The sequence below is a fragment of the Colossoma macropomum genome, unplaced genomic scaffold (assembly GCF_904425465.1).
Source record: "Colossoma macropomum unplaced genomic scaffold, Colossoma_macropomum, whole genome shotgun sequence".
Taxonomy (NCBI): domain Eukaryota; kingdom Metazoa; phylum Chordata; class Actinopteri; order Characiformes; family Serrasalmidae; genus Colossoma; species Colossoma macropomum.
In genome coordinates this window covers 8,923,256-8,943,322 of record NW_023494809.1, presented here as the reverse complement: position 1 = coordinate 8,943,322, position 20,067 = coordinate 8,923,256, and the positions used below count along the sequence as shown (strand labels likewise).

Below are 20,067 nucleotides of genomic sequence, written 5' to 3'. Positions count from 1 at the left end.
CTTATTTCAAGATGAAAAAAGCAGAAAACATTCTGCATGTCTTGCAACAGCACAGCTGCATAATAAGAGAGTGCGAGTGCTTGCCTGGCCTGCCTGCCTCCTATTGAAAACATGGCACATTATGAAGTACAAAATACAACAACGAGGGCCCTATCTGGTTGCGCACCTAAAGACTTATGCAACTGAAAAATGGCAAAAAAAAATCCGCATTCAAAACTAGATCAGGTGGTGTCTTCAGTCCCCAAATTAAGTTAATTAAGTGCTGCTAAAAGGAAAGGTGATGTGTTTAACATCCTCATGTCCCAACTTTTTTAATAATATGTTGCAGGCATCATATTTTGAATGCGCAGATATTTATAAAAATTTCATAAGGTAAAAAATTGAATATCATGTTTTTGTGCTGTTTTCAAATCAAAACAGATCAAATGGAATTGACCATTTCTTGCTTTTTTATTGACATTTCACATACTGCCTCAACTTTGCCATTGGGTTTGTATATGAAAATAATAATACTGATAAAAAATCTCATTTTGAAATGTAAATAAGTTAAAAATGTCAGCATCCAATCTGTTCTATGGCAGTGTATTTACTTACTCACCAAAGGATGCATTGCAGATTGCAGTCTCACTGTTATATATAGGGTGCCATATGGCAACAATTATGTTTTATTTTACTTTTTGGAAAAATCACAGCATCTAAGCTGGTTTTATTTGTGAAAAAGAAACTGTTACTCTTCACTGACTGTGTTCATTAAGGATTTGTGTGTAAATTACATTTGTAAATGAGCATTATACTGGCGCCAGACCGCACCCTGTCATCTGTTTGTGTAAATGTACAGTCCACAAAATGAAGCCATCAAATAAGAGTATATCATTTCACACATAAAGCCTTTTTGCAAAAGAATAAAAAAAAACATTTATATTGTAGTCAATTGTTGCCATATGGCAATACCATGCACAAAGGGTTGTACTCATTACCAAACATCTAAAGTGTGTTAGGCGCCTACGCTATTCTTTATCTCATGCATGACCTGGAACTATGACAATGCATTTATGTTGACCTCAACTCAGTCTAAAACATTACCTTAAAAGACCGTGTACGTCAGGTACTGTTTAGAGTTTGGGTGTGCATAGATAACATTCAGTACTGTTTTTGCTTAACATTAACTGTGCACGCCCTACTTCAGCACTACTTAAGTGGGAAGATTTTTGTCCAAAGCCACTGGGACATCCAGCTGCCAGCCTGCTACCAGATTTAGTTCGTCCGCTGCTGACTCCAGTACCACTCCAAGTGAGTAGCCTGCTTTTTATATTAATCTCACACCTTAGCTTTTATATTTAGCTTTTTATTGATCTGATTTGTAGACTTTAGTTCACAAATTCAAATATATTCATTATGATGTATTTCAATGTTCAAATATATTCATTATGATGTATTTCAATGTTCAATAGGTTGTTCCAAAGAAGGCAAAATGATGTCATACATTTTATTTAACCCATAAAACGAATGTGAAATACTTTACTAAACTTTCAAACTTATTTTCAACATTTAAATTTATTTGAAACACAATCACAAAAATTGAAATCGTAAAAGTTACAATAGCACATCTCATTAGTGTGTGAACTAATGTGTCGTTCAGTCAATAATTTGCACAGAAATTTAAATTTATTTTGTATCACCCACTTTCTAGGTGTGCATTATGTGTATCTGAACATTTTTGTATGTTTTCCATAACTGATTTTTACTTTTATCCTCCAAATTATAGGCAATGATGAAGAAACTGGGAGCTGAACTAATGTTGGGTTTGTCCTTGCTTATTCTGTGAGTATGCAAAAGGATGCCAGATGTGCCAGCTGTTCTATTAGTATCTAAATAGCTTTTTCTATTAATTTCTACAATGATTAACAGTCATTTAAACCTGCTGGTGGGCCCAAAGATTTATTACACACCTCTATAACCTAAGAATAGCTCAACTAGTTTGCATTAAAGTCCCTGTAGTTACTGAATAATAAGCCTTAGCATGTAATAAGCCTGAGATTTTAACAGGTTTAACTTCTTACAGCTTGCAGTTCTGCTAACTTCACTGCATTCATTTCATTAAGTAGGAATGACCTTATCTTGCTTATCACACTTGACTTACATAACTATTTGTGCATATATATTGACATAGCAGGTTAAATTAATGCTAAGGTGTGGTCAGACAGGTATGAGGTGGCACTGCCATTCTGTAACCCAGTTTCATTAAAGTCAAATCACTTTGTGGTCAAGGAATTGACCTCTAATTCAACAAACATACAACTGGCCCATTTATGTCCCAGGATAAACTGTTAAGAAATGGTTTAATTTAAAGTAACAGAAAGGCCAAAAATCCAATTTACACAGTATCCTCCCTTAGTTACGTTGAGTTGTTGAGTAAACTCAAATATTCCATTTTTTGCTTATATTGTTTCTGACACGGTATGTCATACCGTTAACTATAAACATGGACAAAAGTACAGACATCACTCACACCTTGCGATGGCTGCACAATGTACTTTTTACACAATGTACTTTTGTCCATATTTATAGCTTACAGTTGGTCATAGAGTTTCAGAAACCACATAAGCAAGTCAGTTTGAGATGACCTACAGGGGAAATCCACTGGTTTAAAAAAATGTATTTTTTTTTTTTAGTTGAGATGTAAACAGTCATTCAGAGTGGTTTGATGTCAAATGGTTCATTAGGATTGTCTTTACGGTGGTTGTGTACAACACGAATATAACCATTTTATTTACTATCCAAAACCACCACCACCTATATGTGTTATCCGAGTTTTTGTATGTAATGAATGGTGATTCTGGAAAAAATGTTTTACTCAGTTCACTACACTGTTAGAAATAAAGGTCCTGTGCAAGTAGATTTTTCATTCATCAAGGTACAAACAATGTAAATGTTTCCTCAAAGGTACAAGAGTGGTTTTAAGGTCTAATTGTGCACCTTAAATAAGTTTCTCCCAGGTAAAAAGTACATATTTGTACTTTTTCATAACCGAATGTTTTAAAACAGAACAATAAAATAAAAAGCCTGGAGACGAGACGGGGTGTGTGGAGTCAGTACAACTTAGAAAATATCATTTCAGTGGATTATGGTACAGTTATGTTCTCTGACTAAAGGTACTGAGATGTACCCTTGAGGGTACCACCCCAGTGACAAGAGGGGTTCTGCCCCAGTGACAGTTTCATACCTTTATTTCTGAGAGTGTATTTTGCCTTACAGGGCCCTGCATATAGCTTTTATAGTCATAAACTTTTTAGACGTCTGGTTCCATTCACCACCACTGAGAACAATTCTGTCTTGGTCAGTTTCTGTAGAACGGAGGATTTCACACCAAACCACTCCGAATGACTTCGTTAACATCCTAACGATTGAATTGTACACTCTTAAAACAGATGGTTCTTCAAGGGTTCATTAGTAAAAATAAAGAACCTTGAACACACAAAGAACCTATTGCAGAATGAAAGGGATCTTTGCATTACAAAAGGGGTCTTCAGAATGTGCTATAGATGGTTCTACCTAGAACCTTTTAGAAAAGCGTTCTATATAGCACTAAAAGGGTTCTTCTATTGTTATGATGTCAAGCTTGTGCTTTTCAAGTTCAAAAAGGTTTTGTATAGAACCATCTACAGCACATTCTACATCAATCTGAAGAACGCTTTCACGATGCAAAGAACCCTTCAATCATGCAAAGGGTTCTATGTATGTTCATGGTTCTTTATGGAATCATTTTCTGTACTAAAGAACCCCACCAAGAGTGTACAGAAATCAAAAAATGAAGGAATTCCCCTTTAAAGCATTTTATCTCACGTATCACATAATTATTTGAGTGTATGTTTTGATATGGCAGGTAAAATTAATGACTGGGTGCAGTTAGACCAGTACGAGGTGGCACTGCCATTATGTAAACCAGTTACAGTGATGTTAATTCACTTTATGGTTGAGGAATTGAGCTTTGATTCAACAAACATACAACCAGATGAACTGAAAAATAAAAAAAAATGACAATTTAGTTAAACTGGATTACATCTTTGTTTACATATTAATATTTGAATTATGCACAATTTTTTTATTCTCATTAAACTCTGAGGCAAGTGTGTGATGATTTAGGCATGCAGTTTGTACTGTGCTAATCGGTGGAGTATCAGCTTCCATTACTCTTCAGCTGTGTTAGCTTTACGGCTGCAGTGCAGAATGAAAAAGCTTATCAACTACATTTAAAGTAAGAGAAAACATGTTAATTGGATTTTTTAAAGCAAACTCTTGCTTTAAGTCACTTAAGTTCTTTGATTGAACTCAAGCAAAGCAAAATAACAGTCCCAACTGAACAAAAGTAATATTTTTCATCAAACCAAATCTCAGACAGCTCAAATCAACCCTTGCCTTGTTCTGTTTTTTGCAGTGTGCTTCAAGGGAAGACTAATGGACAAGGACAGACCTTCAATGATGGAGGGAAGCTCCAGCTCCCTGAGAACTACAAGATCGACTGGATGAAGAGCCTGAATGACGATAAGCTCCTTTCAGAAATCACCCTGCCTGGAACCCATGACACCATGGCTCTTTACGGAGGCCCAGCCGCAGATTGCCAGGCGTGGTCGCTGGAGGATCAGCTGAAGGCCGGAATCCGCTACCTGGACCTCAGAGCGTTTGCTTTTGAAGACAAGCTGTACCTCATGCACGGGATCGTTTACGAGCACTCGACCTTCACCAAAGCTATGGACACCATTAAGAGCTTCCTGTCTGCTTACCCGAGCGAGACCGTTCTCGTCCGAGTGAAGCCAGACCTGTTCGATAAGAGTAAAGTTGAAGGACTGGTTGAGGAGGCAACAGCTAACGATCCTAACATCTGGGTGGTGTCCACCATACCAACCTTAGGTGAGGTCAGAGGCATGGTTGTATTTGTCCAGAAAGACAGCTTCAAGCTGGGTCTCCCTCTGAACGAAACTGACACCAAGGGAGATTACGAGGTCGTTCACATCAGGCACAAAGAGGAAGAGATTGTGAGGAACCTGAACAAGGCCTTGAATGAATGTGGAGGAGCTTCTATTGTTCTGACCTACTCCAGTGGCACAGGCATTGGCACGTTCGAGGGCATGTTCCTGACCCCCAAAAGAGTGGCAGAGAAGATCGACCCTTGGCTCTATTCTTATCTGCAACTTCTCTATAACAATGTCCCTAATCTCTGTTTCGGTGTCATAGCCATGGACTTCCCAGGACTTGACCTGATCCAGGCGGTCATCGATTTTAATAACTCGTAGACAGGCCTTTGCGGGTTTGTTTCAAATGATGAATACAAAATTTCACTTTGTGAAATTTGTGACAGAGATAAAATCATAGTTTAGTGTTCATATTGATCAATTAAGAACAAAAAAGCAAATGATTACATGTAGTTCATTAGATACTTGTGCTTAAGAACACCTTTCTGAGTAACTTTGTTGGGAATACCGTCATTTTTCATGTCAACACGTATCTGTGAATGGAATGAATTACATAATAAAGCTAATAGTAGTAAAATGGGTTGTTGTGATTTCTCTAGAATTGACAGCAGCATTAAACATGGCAGGATAGACTAACATATCTTCTCAGCCATAATAATAATAACAATAATAATAATAATAATAATAATAATGACAACAATGCTTTTTATTTTACTGTTTTAAAACATTAGCTTATGAAAAGATACAAATATGTACTTTTTACCTGGAAAAACATAATTAAGGTACACAATTGGACCCTAAAACCACTGTTGTACCCTTGAGGGTAGTTTACATTGTTTGTACCTTGATGAACGAAAAATCTTGGTTCTAACAGTTTCTTCAGGACCCTTATTTCTTTAAAGTTTGTGTTGATGCCTGTTGTGAAAGCTATGGTTAAAACTTTTAAAACTGTTCTCTATTCATAATTTCTGTGATGTTACACAGCCCAAAAGGCAAGAAGAGAGATGATCACGATTTTGAATTCAAATAGGAAGCTCATAAAATGTAACAGAAAATGTGCCTTTTACACAAATACAGGAACATGCAAATTTCCATTTTTGTCGTTTTCATTTCTTGACACAATTTAAAAAAAGCAGTTTCTCTTCATGTTGTGTCAAAATTTTCATGGTGAATAGACCAACAGAAATGGTCCAAAATTACTTGAAAAAATGTCTCCATTTACTTCCATTCAAAATTAAAACATTTTCCTCGTCCTGTAAAGTTACCTTTTTGGAGATACGAGGTTTTGTTGCAACAACAGCGATAATCAAGAAACTAGATAAAAATGGAGATCTCAACAGGTCAACACGGTCTCATTAACATACAACCTCACATGCAAAGGCTTAACCTTTTAAAATCTCAGGCTTTTTACATTCTAAGCCTTATTATTCAGTAACTACAGGGACTTCAGTGCAAACTAGCTGAGCTATTTTTAGGTTATAGAAGTGTGTAATGAAATTTTGGGCCTGCCGGTGGGCCCTGGCCAGAGAGAGAGAGAGAGAGAGAGAGAGAGAGAGAGAGAGAGAGAGAGAGAGAGAGAGAGAGAGATGAGCGGGAAGGGAGGGGGGGAGGGGGAGCACAGACCTGGGCAAAGCAGTTATACCCTGAGGCAAATGACATGTAAATTAGACTGACTACACATACACTCGCTATTTCGTCTGTACACATCAAAACTACTGTAAGAGACTTGGACTGGTACATGAGCAAAAGTAAACACAGTTGGTCAATAGTTAGATAGTGCCCCTCGTCTGCAGCCGTCACTAGGATGTGCGTGACGGATCGAGGTCTCGAAGGTTATCACATAATCTCCACAAAGTCACCTTTCACCCACTTCAACACTGATGAAAATGTCCAGCTCCAGTTCTGTTACCGTAGGCCACACCTCCACGTCTGGGAAGACAGTTTGGAGACGGACATGAACAAGCACTTCTGTTATTTCTCCTAAAAACAGTCGCCCCTAAAGCACCATGATGTCCATGAAGAGAACAAACAGCACACAAATACGCCGCAGGCCTCATAGAGACATGAAATAAAGGATGAACTGTATGTTTCTAGGTGTCAGAAACATATTCTCATGAAATATATTCTATACGAGATAAATGTGCACACCAGAAATAATCTCTAATCCTTCAAAGCACTACATAAATGAATTTGAATTGAAATTAGCATAGAAATGTATTTCTAAGACAAACACAAATTATCAAACGCCCCCAACAAGTGGCTCTCAGCAACAACAACAAGACCTCAGCAAAAGTTTGGGCACCCCTGGTCGAATTATGTTTTGTGAAAATAAGTGACAGAGAACACACATACTTCTTCTTCTACACACTTCACCGCACAATTGCTGCTTATTTGCTAACAAATATTTATTAACATACTGAAAAAATAAATAAAAAATGTAGTCTGTGCAAAACGTTTTTATTACTGTTTTATATTTTCTTTTTCCAATATGTTAAAGGCAGATGTTTTATATTTATATGTTTACAATGTAGTCATAATAATTATTTCTATTTACATATCAGCCATGACCCCAAAGTACATGCTTATAAAAGATGGTTCTTTAAAGGTTCTTCAGTGAAGTGAGTCCCTAAATAGAAGCATGTCATGCTTCAATGGTTCTTTGCATGGAGAAACGGTTCTCCAGATTGATGGAGAATGTGTTGTATACGGTTCTGTATAGAACCCTTTCGAAAATGGTTCTTTTTAGCACCAAAAAAGGGTTCTTGCTGCTATTGTTTCAATATCAACCCAGCTGGCACATGACCAACTTTCAACAATGAAACGTGGCTGAAATAATGCCAGTTGTAGTTTCAACGTTTATTGTCAAATAGTTAACAAAATACTAAAAAAAATCAACATTGAAATTTGAATCAACATAACTTATTTAACATTCTGCCCTATAAATATAATCTTTAGCAAAGAAAATGGTTCTGTATAAAACAAGAACACATGATTAAAGGGTTCTTTGCCTTGTGAATAGGTTCTTCAGATTGAGGGAGAATGTGTAGTAGGTGGTTCTATTTAGAACCTTTTTGAAAATGGTTCTATGTAGCACCAAAATAGGGTTCTTCTACTGTTACAAGCTTGACATTGTAACAAGAGCATAAGCTTTTTGGTGCTATATAGAGCCCTTTCAAAAAGGTTCTGTATAGAACCATCTACAGCACACTGTCCATCAATCTGAAGAGCCCTTTTACGATGCTAAGAACCATTTATGAACTGCTTCTATGTAGAACTCATGGTTCTGAATAGACTTTACTAAAGAACCCTTGAAGAGCCGTTTTTAGTAAAGGTGCAACACTGACAAGAATAAAACGTCCACTAGCAGTAAAATAGTCCAGCCTACAGAAAACTAAATCCTCATGAAACCGAGTTGAAGAGGGATAAAAACAACACTGACCGAAGAAAGAAGGTGAATTAAAGAACCATACAGCTTTTATTTGCTAAAAACAAGAGCATAAAAACATATGAGACCACAAAATACACACCACAAAGCCGCTAACTATAATGCTAACTAATGTTGTTTTGAACATTTTAGCTACAGACCGTTAGCGTTAGCCTAAATCTCAGAGCGAGCAGAGAGTGCAGGAAGACTCCGAAAATGAGGAAAGAATAAGTATGTTTTATCTAGAATATATTGTATTTTTATTTTTATATATGTTTACTTCTATTGCTGGTTTTAAACGTTTAATCTCCTTCCGCTGAAATTAGCTTCTTGTTCGAATTTTCCGTTCCACCTTAAATGGCGCAGCAGATACATCTAACAACCATGTATGTATATCTATGCTAATACTGGCTCTAATGAAACAGATGCACCATTTAAGGTGGAACGGAAAAGTCGAAGAAGAAGCTGGAGGTCTCGTAACTTCAGCCTCGTTTGTTTAGCTAACGAGATGCAGATGGACGAAATAAACCACACAGTAATATGATTTGGTGATAATTATTGACTTGTATTAATAACTGTGCTCTCCGTTTCTGGAATTTGACCATAGTTTCACGATGGAAACTGAATCACAGCACAGAACACAGACGAGAGATATGAAAACCAAACTTCAGTCTCTATAGTTACAAAGTGCAGTGAATGTTAAATAAATAGAAATAGAAGCATAAATATCTCATTTTAAACAAAGCAAATCCCTGCATAAGGAATTTCAATAAAGAATTCACCCGAGAAATTATTATTGAATTATTATTGAGTTAATGAATGATTTCTTTCCAAAAGGCTGATAAGTTAAAAAAAATAATAGCAGCCTATATAATTTACTTCTTAAATCAGATCACTTCACCAAATAATCAGGATCCAGTTTCCCAAAAGCCTCTTAGTGTTCAAATCATTTTAACTAGGAGAGAGAGCGTTCAGTGTGATGCTCGCTCTACCATTTCAGACACGTGTAGTTTGTCTACCATTTCTTTGTGCTGAGATGCTGTCTGGACATCCAGCTTGAACAGTTTTTCTCGTCAAGCAGACCGAAACTGATGCTGCAGCGCCGCCCTGTGAGTGTAATCTGTATTAGTGGGATCTGCGTGTTTGTGCTGTCGAAGGTTACAGGGGAATTCCACCGAGTTTTCAAAAATTTTGCGTAAATCAGTAGGGATGCACCAATATCGCCTTTTCCCTTTCAATGCCCGATACCTGATCCTTGAGTATCGGCCGATACAGAGTATCAATACTCTGTTTAACCTAACTAGCCTGTATTGTGTATATATATTACATACATTCGGTATCAGTCATAGGTATTGGTATCCCTATAAACGATACTGTGCCAGTGCCAACGTTGGTGCCGATACCGATACAGTATTCGTATTGGTGCAAACCTATAAAGGTGTTACCAAACATAAATTATCCTCTAAAAGTGTTATAGCACAAGTCGTTCAGTTAGAAGTCGCTAGGTTAGAAGTTTTATTGTTTTTATATGATCTCTGGCATGTCTCGATAAAGGCAATTTTGCTTGCTTTTTTTATTTACTTGTGTTTGCCTCAGTTCAACTGATGAAAATGCACCCAGTTTACATTCTGTTTTTTGTGATGTGAACATTGTGTTGCTAACAAATGTGGAAAATAATTACAATCAGCTCAAATAATTGCGATCAGTCAATTATGTAATAACTGTGACAAGTTAATGTGTAGGTTTACTGGTCATTCTGGATAGTAAATAAAATGTTTCTTATCACCGCCACTGTAAAGACATCTCAGTCAATATGTTTCTCTACAACGGACCATTTCACATTAAACCACTCTGACTTTGTTTGCATCAACATTTGAATATTGCAGAATTTTTAAAAATCAGTGTAATTCCTCTTTAATAGGCTGGACACTTCTTTTTCACAGGGTGACATATTGTTTGTGTGTTTGTTGCTTTTCAGGAAGTCGCTGACGTTCACCAGAGCCGAGGGGATGGCCATGTTTACCGTCGCCCCAACACCAAAAGCAAGAGGCCTCTGAAATGGCCAGCATCTGGGCACCTTGTGCTGCAGTCCGGTCTGCTTTGTGTCTCAGAGCTCAAAGCAGAAGATGGGCAGCATTAACAGTCTGGGGGTAAGATTCCTCATTCACCCTGTACATGGATATCATGTTTGTTGATGTTCATAACTTCGGTGACGTGATGAACTGTCAAAACATAAAAAGAGGTGACCACAAATTGGAATTCAAATGAAGAGATTGTAAAATTGAGAAGAATAGGTACCTTTCAGAATTATAGGAACCTGAAAATAGGAAATAATTAGGAGAATGGATAAAAGTAAAGTCTATGTAGAGTAGCCTAAACACCATTATCAAGTAAAACTACCTTTCTAAAAACAACTAAAGGTAGTACAAGCACAAGAGAACGAGGTCAAGAAGGTACTTTAAGCACCTAATAGAATCGCAGTAAAATTTCTTAGTATATCCAGCATTTAAGAACTGAAGTTGTCTTAGGTTATAGAAGTGTGTAATAAAACTTCGGGCCCACCGGCGAGCCCTGGCCATATAAGGGGTTAAACTGTGCTTTTGTTAAGTAATCTTAAATATACCTGCTTAAGTGACATTGCATAGCTAGAAACAGTAATAGCAAACATCTTGGAGCCTCAATTTTGCCCATGCTCAGGGGGGAAATTGTGTAAATATTTTGGGGCAAATCGTCCCTTTAATTGAGCCCAGTAGCTGAAGCACTGAGACCACGAGTGTGGAAGATGCTGGTCTGTTCTTGGAAGCAGGCTTGTTTTATCGTGATTTGTTTTTGGTTTGATTTTTTACAGGAGGATCCTGAACTTCACAAGCCCCTCGTGGAGGAAGCCCTCACAGGCCCTGCAGGTTGGATTACCTTTTGGGCCCTCATAATTCGCATAATGCCAGAATTTCTAAGGGTAAACTTGCAGCATATGGTTCTTTAAAGAACTTCTTCAAAATGGTTATTTATCTCCAGTTCGGCTCTCATGGAACCTTTACAAAGCAATTTTTGCTAGGAATGCAGCTGACACACGTGTTAATCTTGTATATCACATGTGCTGTGTATTTGTTTTTGACCATGATTTCAGTAAAGATGAATGTTGATCTACATTACTTGCTACTTCTGTTTCAGTAATCTCTAATACTCTTTCAGTAATCTCTGATAAAGGTGCCTTGATTCTAAGGTTTATGAGTAAATGTAAAAGAAATGTGTTCAAAAGACAAATAAAACCGTGAAATCGTCGAAATTGTGTGAAATACTATATTTAAAAAAATAAATAAATTCAAAACGTAACTGTGTGTACCTGTATGACCCCAAACTCGGAGGCTCACTGACGGGAATGAAACGCCCACTACCGGAAAAATAGTCCAGCCTACAGAGAACTGTAAATCCTCATGAAACCGAGCTGAAGAGCAATAAAACAACACTGACTGAAGAAAGGAGGTGAGCTGATGAGCTACACGGCTTTTATCTAAGAAAAACGAGCATAAAAACATGAGACCACAAAATGCAGACCACAAAGCCGCTATTGCTATAATGCTAATGTCGTTTTGAACATTTCAGCCACAGATCCGTTGGCTTTAGCCTAAATCTCAGAGAATGAGGAATGAGTATGTTTTATCCAGAATGAGGTGTTTTAGTTAACATGGCCTGACTTTTGTTGTCGGTTTTAAACCTAATGAAATCTCCTTCTGCTAAGACCAAGTTGAAATTGGCGTCTTATTCTATTTTATCCGTTCCACCTTAAATAGCGCGGCCGTTACATTCTCAGAACTTGTACTGATGAAGCGGCTCTGATGCACCAGCGGCACCGTTTAAGGTGGAACGGAAAAGTTGAATGAATGGCGAATAGGAGGTCAACTTCAGCCTCGTTTGTTTAGCTAACGAGATGCAGCTGGACGAAACAAACCACGCATTAATATGATTTGGTGGTAATTTTTGACTTTATTTGGCTATTAATAACTGTGCTCTCCATTTCTGAATATGTGCCTTTAGTTTCACGAGTTTCACGATGGCTGCTTCACAAAACAGAGCACAGGCATAAACACTAAACTTCAGTCTCTCGTCACAGAGTGCAGTGAATGTAAAATTAGAAATAAATTGCTCATTAAGAAAAGCAAATGGCTGGAGAAGGACATTAAGAATGAATCAGGAAAATGATTATTGAATTATTACGGAGGTGTTGAATTATTTCTTTCCAAGCTGGTTAACGTTTCAGTTAAAATAACAGAAGCCATAACCCATAACTTTATTTCTTAAAACCAGTCACCAAATAATCAGGATCCAGTTTCCCAAAAGCGTGAGCTGGTGTTCAGGTCAGCTTCACTGGTACGGAGTGTTTTCAGAAACATCTATGCTGCAGCGCCGCCCAGTGGTCGTAACCTGTATTAGCGGGACCGGCGCGTTTAAAGGGGAATTCCACCGGGTTTTCAAAATTTCGCTGAGTAGCAAACACTGTGATTCAGAATCTGTTGACGTGAAACGCAGCATTGTTGAGAGACTCACCGAACCAGATTTCTTTACAGTGGTGGTGATGGGAACCAGGGGTTGCATCATCAGCAACAAATATAGACTTTTTATTTACTATCCAAACTGAGCAAGAAGGTGCACTAAATGCCAGTTTCAGGAGTGCCAATAATTGTGAGGTTGGTATACATGGAAAAGTATTAACGAAAATATTTGTATGTGCTTACATTTTTGATCTGTTTATAAACATGTAACTTAAGTTATATAATTAAATAACAGTTAAAAAGATACAGATACGCTGTCTGAGGTCTAAGACTTTGTTTTATCATACACCGTTAGAAATAAAGGTTCTGTGCAGGTAAATTTTTGTTCATCAAGGTACAAACAATGTTAGTGTACCTCAAATGTACAACAGTGGTGTTAATGTCCAAATGTGCACCTTAAATAAATTGAAAAGTATATATTTGTACCTACCGCGACCCAGAAGGATAAGCGGTTTAGATGATGTATGTATGTATGTATATTTGTACCTGTTCATAATCTAATGTTTTAAAACAGAACAATAAAATGAAAAGCCTGGAGACGAGACGGGGTGTGTGGAGTCAATAGAAAATATCATTTCAATGGATTATTCAATGGACAGTTATGTTCCCTGAGTGAAGGTACTGAGATGTATCCTTGAGGGGACCACCCCAGTGACAAGAGGGGTACTGCCCCAGAGACAGTTTAGTACCTTTTTTTCTGAGGGTGTAGTTTGAAATTGACTTTTTTTTACTGTTAACAAACATCATATAAACAAACATTATTCTACTGCCCTCTAAAGATGTTATTAATAAAACATCATATAAACAAACATTACTCACCACCGCCCTCTAAAGGAATGTCTTGATAAATGTGTGTCCTGCTTTCTTTTATTTACTGTATTTATTATATACTGTATCTATTATCTTCAAACCAGCTTATGAAAATGCACCCATTCACATTCTGTTTGTTGTGATGTTAACATTGTTCAGCTCACAACTGCGGAAAATAATTGCAGCTCAAATAATTACAATGAGGCGATTACGTAATAACTGTGACAGGTCTTTGTTTTGGAGAGTAAATAAAATGGTTCCTGTCGCCACCACTGTGAAGTGAACAATTTTTTTGAACAGTGTGCAGTATTGTTCGTGTTTGTTGCTCCTTAGGATGTCGCTGACGATCTCCAGAGCCGAGGGGGTGACCGTGTTCACTGTCACCTCCAACCCCAAAAGCAAGTGGCCGCTGATTTGCCAGCTTCTGAGCACCTTGTGCTGCAGTCCGGTCTGCTCTGTGTCTCAGAGCATGAAGCAGCAGCTGGGCAGCATTAACAAAGTTCTGGGGGTAAGATTCCTCATTCACCCTGTACATGGAAATCGCGGGGTTTCTTCTTTGTTGCCTTTGTTTGGTAATTTACCACAGCAAGACTGAGATAAGACTTTATAAATGAATGAAAAACACACTTTCAAAACTTCAGTGATGTGATTTACTGTCAAACATAAAAAGAAACTAGAACTCATTTGAAAAGATTGTAAAATTGAATAGAAAAAGTACTTTTCAGAATTACAGGAACATGAAAATGATGAATAATAATTAAGGGAATGGATAACAATACTGAATGCAAGGCTAATTAGGTCTTTGTTCGCACAGCAGGTAAAAGTGGACCAAATCCAGTCTTTTTCTTATATGTGTTATCTGAGTGCCAGTGTGAACCGCAAAAACTCTTTGAATCTGACATTTTCAGTTCCAGTTTGGGACACTTTCATATGTGGTACTGAAATCTGATACGTATTCAATATGAATACCTCGACCTGATCAGCCAGATCGGAATTCAGACGACTTTTACGTCAATCCAACTCGACATTCTGAACACGGCCATAGGAGAACGAGGCTGCAGTGTCTGACAGCAAAGTTTAAAGAAACCAAGGACGCAATTCAAATAAATAATGTGGCTAAATAACGTGTCCTTTTTACAGCTTGAATGTATTCAGGGTGATGAGCCCAGCTGTCAGACTTCTTATAAGCTCCCGTGATGCTGGCGAAGATGAAACTGAGACCTCCAGGCGCGGCTGTTACTGTTGGCTGTTGTTATTGTTTACCTCTGGATGAGTGGCCATGTGAAGCATTGTTCATTTGCACATATGGGTCAGTTTGGGAGCATGATCTGTTCAGGTCAGATGTGTTCCTGCTTGATTAGAAAGAAAACCTGTAGCCGAGAACATCGGTGACCCCTAATCTAGACTATGTAAAAATCTACGCATCTCTTCCCACAGACTCTACAGATTCTGTTTGGAATACTCAGTGTGGTCGTTTGGTGTATCTTCATAGATGGTCCCATCTTCACTTATGCTTGGGTCAGCATCTTTTTGTTTGGTGGAGTGGTAAGAATTTGATTTAACTTGATTTACATAATTTCATTAACACTTAAACCCCAGTTTAATTCATCATTTTAAATGTAACCTTTTGGCCTTTTGGACTTCTTATTGTCAACAAATGTAACTGTGAATAAAAGTATGTAAATTAATTAAATCAATTATGTATACAAGTATAAGTATACACTGACCGGCCACTTCATTTAAACTACCTCCTTGTTTCTACACTCATTATCCATTTTATCAGCTCCACTTACTATATAGGTGCATTTTGTAATATTATAATTACAGACTGTAGTCCATCTGTTTCTCTGCATACTTTGTTAGCCCCCTTTTACCCTGTTCTTCAATGTTCAGGACCCCCACAGGACCCTCACAGAGCAGGTACTGTTTGGGTGGTGGATCATTCTCAGCACTGCAGTAACACTGATGTGGTGGTGGTGTGTTAGTTTGTGTTGTGCTGGTATGAGTGGATCAGACACAGCAGTGCTGCTGGAGTTTTTAAACACTGTGTCCAGTCACTGTCCACTCTATTAGACACTCCTACCTTGTTGGTCCACCTTGTAGATGTAAAGTCAACATACACCATGTCAGTGTCACTGCAGTGCTGAGAATGATCCACCATGCAAATAATACTTGCTCTGTGAGGGTCCATGGGGGTCCTGACCACTGAAGAACAGGGTAAAAGGGGGCTAACAAAGTATGCAGAGAAACAGATGGACTACAGTCTGTAACTGTAGAACTACAAAGTGCTCCTATATTGTAAGTAGAGGTGATAAAATGGACATTGAGTGTAGTTATAAGGAGGTAGTGTTAATGAGGTGACTGGTCGTGTATAATAAAAAAAAATCATCACTTCAGTTTTGTGTTCTGTGTCATTTTCTCTATATAACTGACAAATGATCTTTTTCTATTTTTCTTCATTTCATAAGTTAATTGCAGCTGGCATCACATGCATCCTTGCTGACAAGTTTCCCAGTCCATGCCTGGTGAGTTTCACTTTTTAGATTTAAAAGATGAGTTTTAAATACTTCATTATTAAAACCAAAGTTTATAAATTGGTTATACTGTATTCTATAATGCTAATCATTTGTCCAAGATCATTTTTTTTGTAATATGTACGGTAATGATATGATATGCAATAAATATTATTACAGAAAAACTAATAATAATAAAAATATAAATGCATCTGTGAAAAGTTATTTAATGCTTAAAAAATAAGGATTGTAAAGGTATGTGGAATAATATATGGAATAATTATTATTAATAATAAATAAATGGAAAAAAACAGGAGTTTCCAAAACCTGGAGTAATGAATGAATGTGACTCCTGACAACTTCTAGTATATTTAGTTGCTTTTGCTTGTTTTCTGTTTTAATGATGTTGAAAAATTAGTAACTTGTGCTCGATGGCTGTTTTGACTTATAAAAAATAAATAAATAAAAAATACATGGGCCTGAATTAGCACCACCGCCACCGCCTGGGTTATGCAGCCCAAAGATTCAAATTTATTTTTATTACAATGAACCAAAATAACAGTTTAAAAAAGCTAAATGTTTCATTACACTAAATGTCACAAACACTTGAAATGAGCCTCCATCCTGTTTGAAGTTTTTACAGTGTGTTGATCTTTCTCTTTTACAGGTGAGCTTTATGGTCCTGGTGAATCTAGTCAGTGTTGGACTGGCTGTAACTGCCATTGTGTTCTGTTCAGTGGCGTTGAGACTGATGTATTTTGATAACAACTGTAATCCAGTTGATTACTTATATTATAGTTTTCATCATGAGAAGATAACAACAGTATCTCCTCTGAAGAAAGCTCAAATTAATGAGCTGCTGGAGGAATGTGAGCGTTACCAGGACATGCTGAAGGTATTTTGTTTATTACTGCAGTACAAAAACACACTTTATAAGTTTTTTTTTTTTAATATGTAACAATAGTTTTAAGTACACTGGCTAATTTTTAAAATCACTAAAATATAGATCTCTCTAAATTCCAATCTTCTGGAATATTAGAATGTAAATCAAACATAAAATCAAATCTAATTAATCATGTAAGTATGTTATTGCAATGCTGTGTTTTCACAGCAAACTGACAACAATGACTCACAGCTTCTAAAGGTTAAAATTGCATTGCTTAAAGAATTCATTCTTCTCCTCCTAGTTTGTGCAGGGAGGAGTGGAAATCATGACGATTGTGTTTGCCAGCCTTCAAATTTGTCTCACTATCAGCTCGTGTGTTCTGAGTCTGAAGGCTCTGTTCAAGAAGAAGAAAGGAGATGAAATGGTATGAATGTCCTTAATTGGATGGTCTGGAAAATCCCCCTTAATGTAGTTGACCAGCCTTGAGATGTTAGGTATCTGAAGTTTCCTTAGTTTTGCATTTGAGCTGCATGTCCATGTCCATGTGTACACACTTTTGCAAGCAGTACACACTTTTGCAAGCAGTTGCCTGCTGTGACTGAGCCCTTCAGAGCAAAAGAGATGCTGCAGCAGAGGTGCTCAATCCTGGTCCTGGAGATCCACCACCCTGGGGAGTTCAGAGCCAACACACCTGGCTCTAACATTCAGGTGCTTCTGAAGGCCTTCATTACCTGGATCAGGTGTGCTAGATTAGAGTAGGAGCTAAACTCCACAGGGTGGTAGATCTGAAATTCCAAAGGTTGACAGCTGGGTTCTTCACCCAGAATGTGTTTGAGCTTGCTGTAAAAAGTGCACGTTATTCGGCCACAGCCACTTCTTTGGTTCGTGTTCTCTTTAAATTTCTTACAATTTTTTTGATGCTGCGACCTTGGGCTCCTATGGCCTCATTTCTCTTCTCTTCAAACACGGAGCAGTTGCGATATGTGTCTTCTAATTTTTTGGTACAGAAACATCAGCCTAAATGTTTATGAGGTCTCAGCAGGGCAGAATTATGACGAATGTCGAGTTGGATTGACGTAAAAGTCGCATGAATTCCGATATGACTGTTAAGACTTAGTCACATTGCCGCTACCAGATACGGGTCGGTTTTCAGTAACACATATGAAAGTGTTTCAAATCGGAATTGAAAATGCCAGATTCAATCAGTTTTTTTTGGTTCACACTGACACACAGAGAACACATCTGTGTCACATATGAAGAACGGATTTGGGCCACTTATACCTGCTGTGCGAACAAAGCCTTAGGCTACGTTCACACTACCAGGTTGAAGTGGCACAAATCCGATTTTTTGCCCTAATGTTACTCAGATCTGATGTTTTCAGGGCTGTGTGAACACACAAATCTGATCTTTTCAAATCCGACCTGAGCCACTTTCATATGCGGTCCTAGATCGGATACGTATCTGATTTGTGGATGTGCGACCTTAATGTGACGCTCAGATTGGAATTTGTGTGCTTTTGTAAAACTTGAATCATTCAGCGTTACCATGGCAACAGCGCCGAACAGAAGCCTGTCAACGCTGGAAAAGCAACACATATCACCGTTTTCACCTTCGTCTCGCTTCCAAAAAGCTGAGAGCTGATCAGAGTTAATTATCTTCTCAGCGGAGCTCGTTCTGCTCGTTAGTTTGTTTGATGATGATGCATATGATTCAATCACGTGACGTTACTGAGTAGGATGTTCATGTGGGTCATTTCAGGACGCCGGTTCGTTCACATTAATGACAGATTTGAATCACTTACCTAAACGAGTGTGAACCATCCTGTCAGAGAGATCAGATTTGAACTAAAAATCGGATTTGAACAATGAGGCTTGTAATGTGAACGTAGCCTATAGACTTCCTAATGTGGCATTGCACAGCTGAAAACAGTAATAGCAACCATCTAAAAACCTGGATTTTGTCCGTGCTCAGAGGAAAAATATGTAAATATAAGTTTTGGCCAAACCTTTACTTTGATTAAGCTCAATAGCTGAAATACTGAAATCGTGAGTGAAGAAGTGGCTGTTCTTGGATGTAGGCTTGCTTTAATGTGATTTGTTTTTGGTTTGGTTTTTCACAGGAGGATCCTGAATTTTACAAGCTGCTCATGGAGGAAGGCCTGACCAGCCCTGCATGTTAAACACTTTCAATCCCCATAATTCACGTAATTCCAGAATTTCTATACAGCACTTTCCTGTAGTCTTTGTGTTCTGTAATGTTCTATATTCTAATGAGAGACATTATTATTACTGTGATCTTCATTACGGTACTCTCTTAAAAATCTGTTCTTTAAGGGTTCTTTATTAAAAACAACAGTGTTATAAAGAACTATGACAACTCAAAGAACCATTTCATGCATAAATGGATCTTTGCATCGTTAAATGGTTCTTCGCTATGATGGAAAACATGCAGTAAATGGTTCTGTGAAGAACCTTTTAAAATGGTCATATATAGCACCATAAGCGTTCTGCCGTCATAGAACCTTTTTGGTACTGTATAGAACGATTTTTGCTGAGAATGTAGTCTGGTTCACACATTTTGATCTTTCACATGTGCTACATATATGTAACCATGATTTCATGAACTTAAATAAAGAAGAAATGCATGTTCATCTGTGCTGCCTGCTGCTTCTGTTCAAAGCTTCTGCAAAGTTAAAAAAGAAAATTTCAAGCACCAAACATGTCTTGCTAGATTATTTGGGCTAAAGTGGAATTGTAAATTGGTTTTTCTGAATATTCTTATTGGAACATTCTGATATTTTGCAGTGGTGGACGGTAAACAAAGTACACTAAATCCATCCCCTAAATACTTAATGTCCAATAGCAGCTTAGCTGTAACTAGGTAAATAACTATTACCTTCAGTGTATGAAATAC

The 20,067-nt window shown here is 37.6% G+C and overlaps 2 protein-coding genes across 2 annotated transcripts; both read left to right on the top strand.

Annotated features, from left to right (window-relative positions):
* The first annotated feature begins 1,160 nt into the window (after positions 1–1,160).
* LOC118799147 (1-phosphatidylinositol phosphodiesterase-like) lies at positions 1,161–5,558 on the top strand. Its single transcript, XM_036558866.1, has 3 exons — positions 1,161–1,290; positions 1,766–1,821; positions 4,436–5,558. The coding sequence occupies exons 2-3, from the start codon at positions 1,769–1,771 to the stop codon at positions 5,289–5,291; spliced, it is 909 nt and encodes a 302-aa protein (XP_036414759.1). The 5' UTR covers positions 1,161–1,290; positions 1,766–1,768; the 3' UTR covers positions 5,292–5,558.
* A 6,278-nt stretch (positions 5,559–11,836) lies between these two features.
* LOC118798931 (transmembrane protein 176B-like) lies at positions 11,837–19,802 on the top strand. Its single transcript, XM_036558559.1, has 7 exons — positions 11,837–11,877; positions 14,088–14,262; positions 15,192–15,299; positions 16,223–16,279; positions 16,935–17,162; positions 17,455–17,577; positions 19,274–19,802. Exons 2-7 carry the CDS (start codon positions 14,089–14,091, stop codon positions 19,331–19,333), a joined length of 750 nt encoding a protein of 249 aa, XP_036414452.1. The 5' UTR covers positions 11,837–11,877; position 14,088; the 3' UTR covers positions 19,334–19,802.
* Positions 19,803–20,067: the final 265 nt, after the last annotated feature.

Coding starts and splice junctions, on each gene's coding strand:
- LOC118799147 (XM_036558866.1), top strand. CDS start 1,769: ATGATGAAGAAACTGGGAGCTGAACTAATGTTGGGTTTGTCCTTGCTT. Junction 1,822..4,435: donor GGTTTGTCCTTGCTTATTCT/GTGAGTATGCAA, acceptor TGTTTTTTGCAG/TGTGCTTCAAGGGAAGACTA.
- LOC118798931 (XM_036558559.1), top strand. CDS start 14,089: ATGTCGCTGACGATCTCCAGAGCCGAGGGGGTGACCGTGTTCACTGTC. Junction 16,280..16,934: donor AGTTTCCCAGTCCATGCCTG/GTGAGTTTCACT, acceptor TCTCTTTTACAG/GTGAGCTTTATGGTCCTGGT. Junction 17,578..19,273: donor AGAAGAAAGGAGATGAAATG/GTATGAATGTCC, acceptor GGTTTTTCACAG/GAGGATCCTGAATTTTACAA.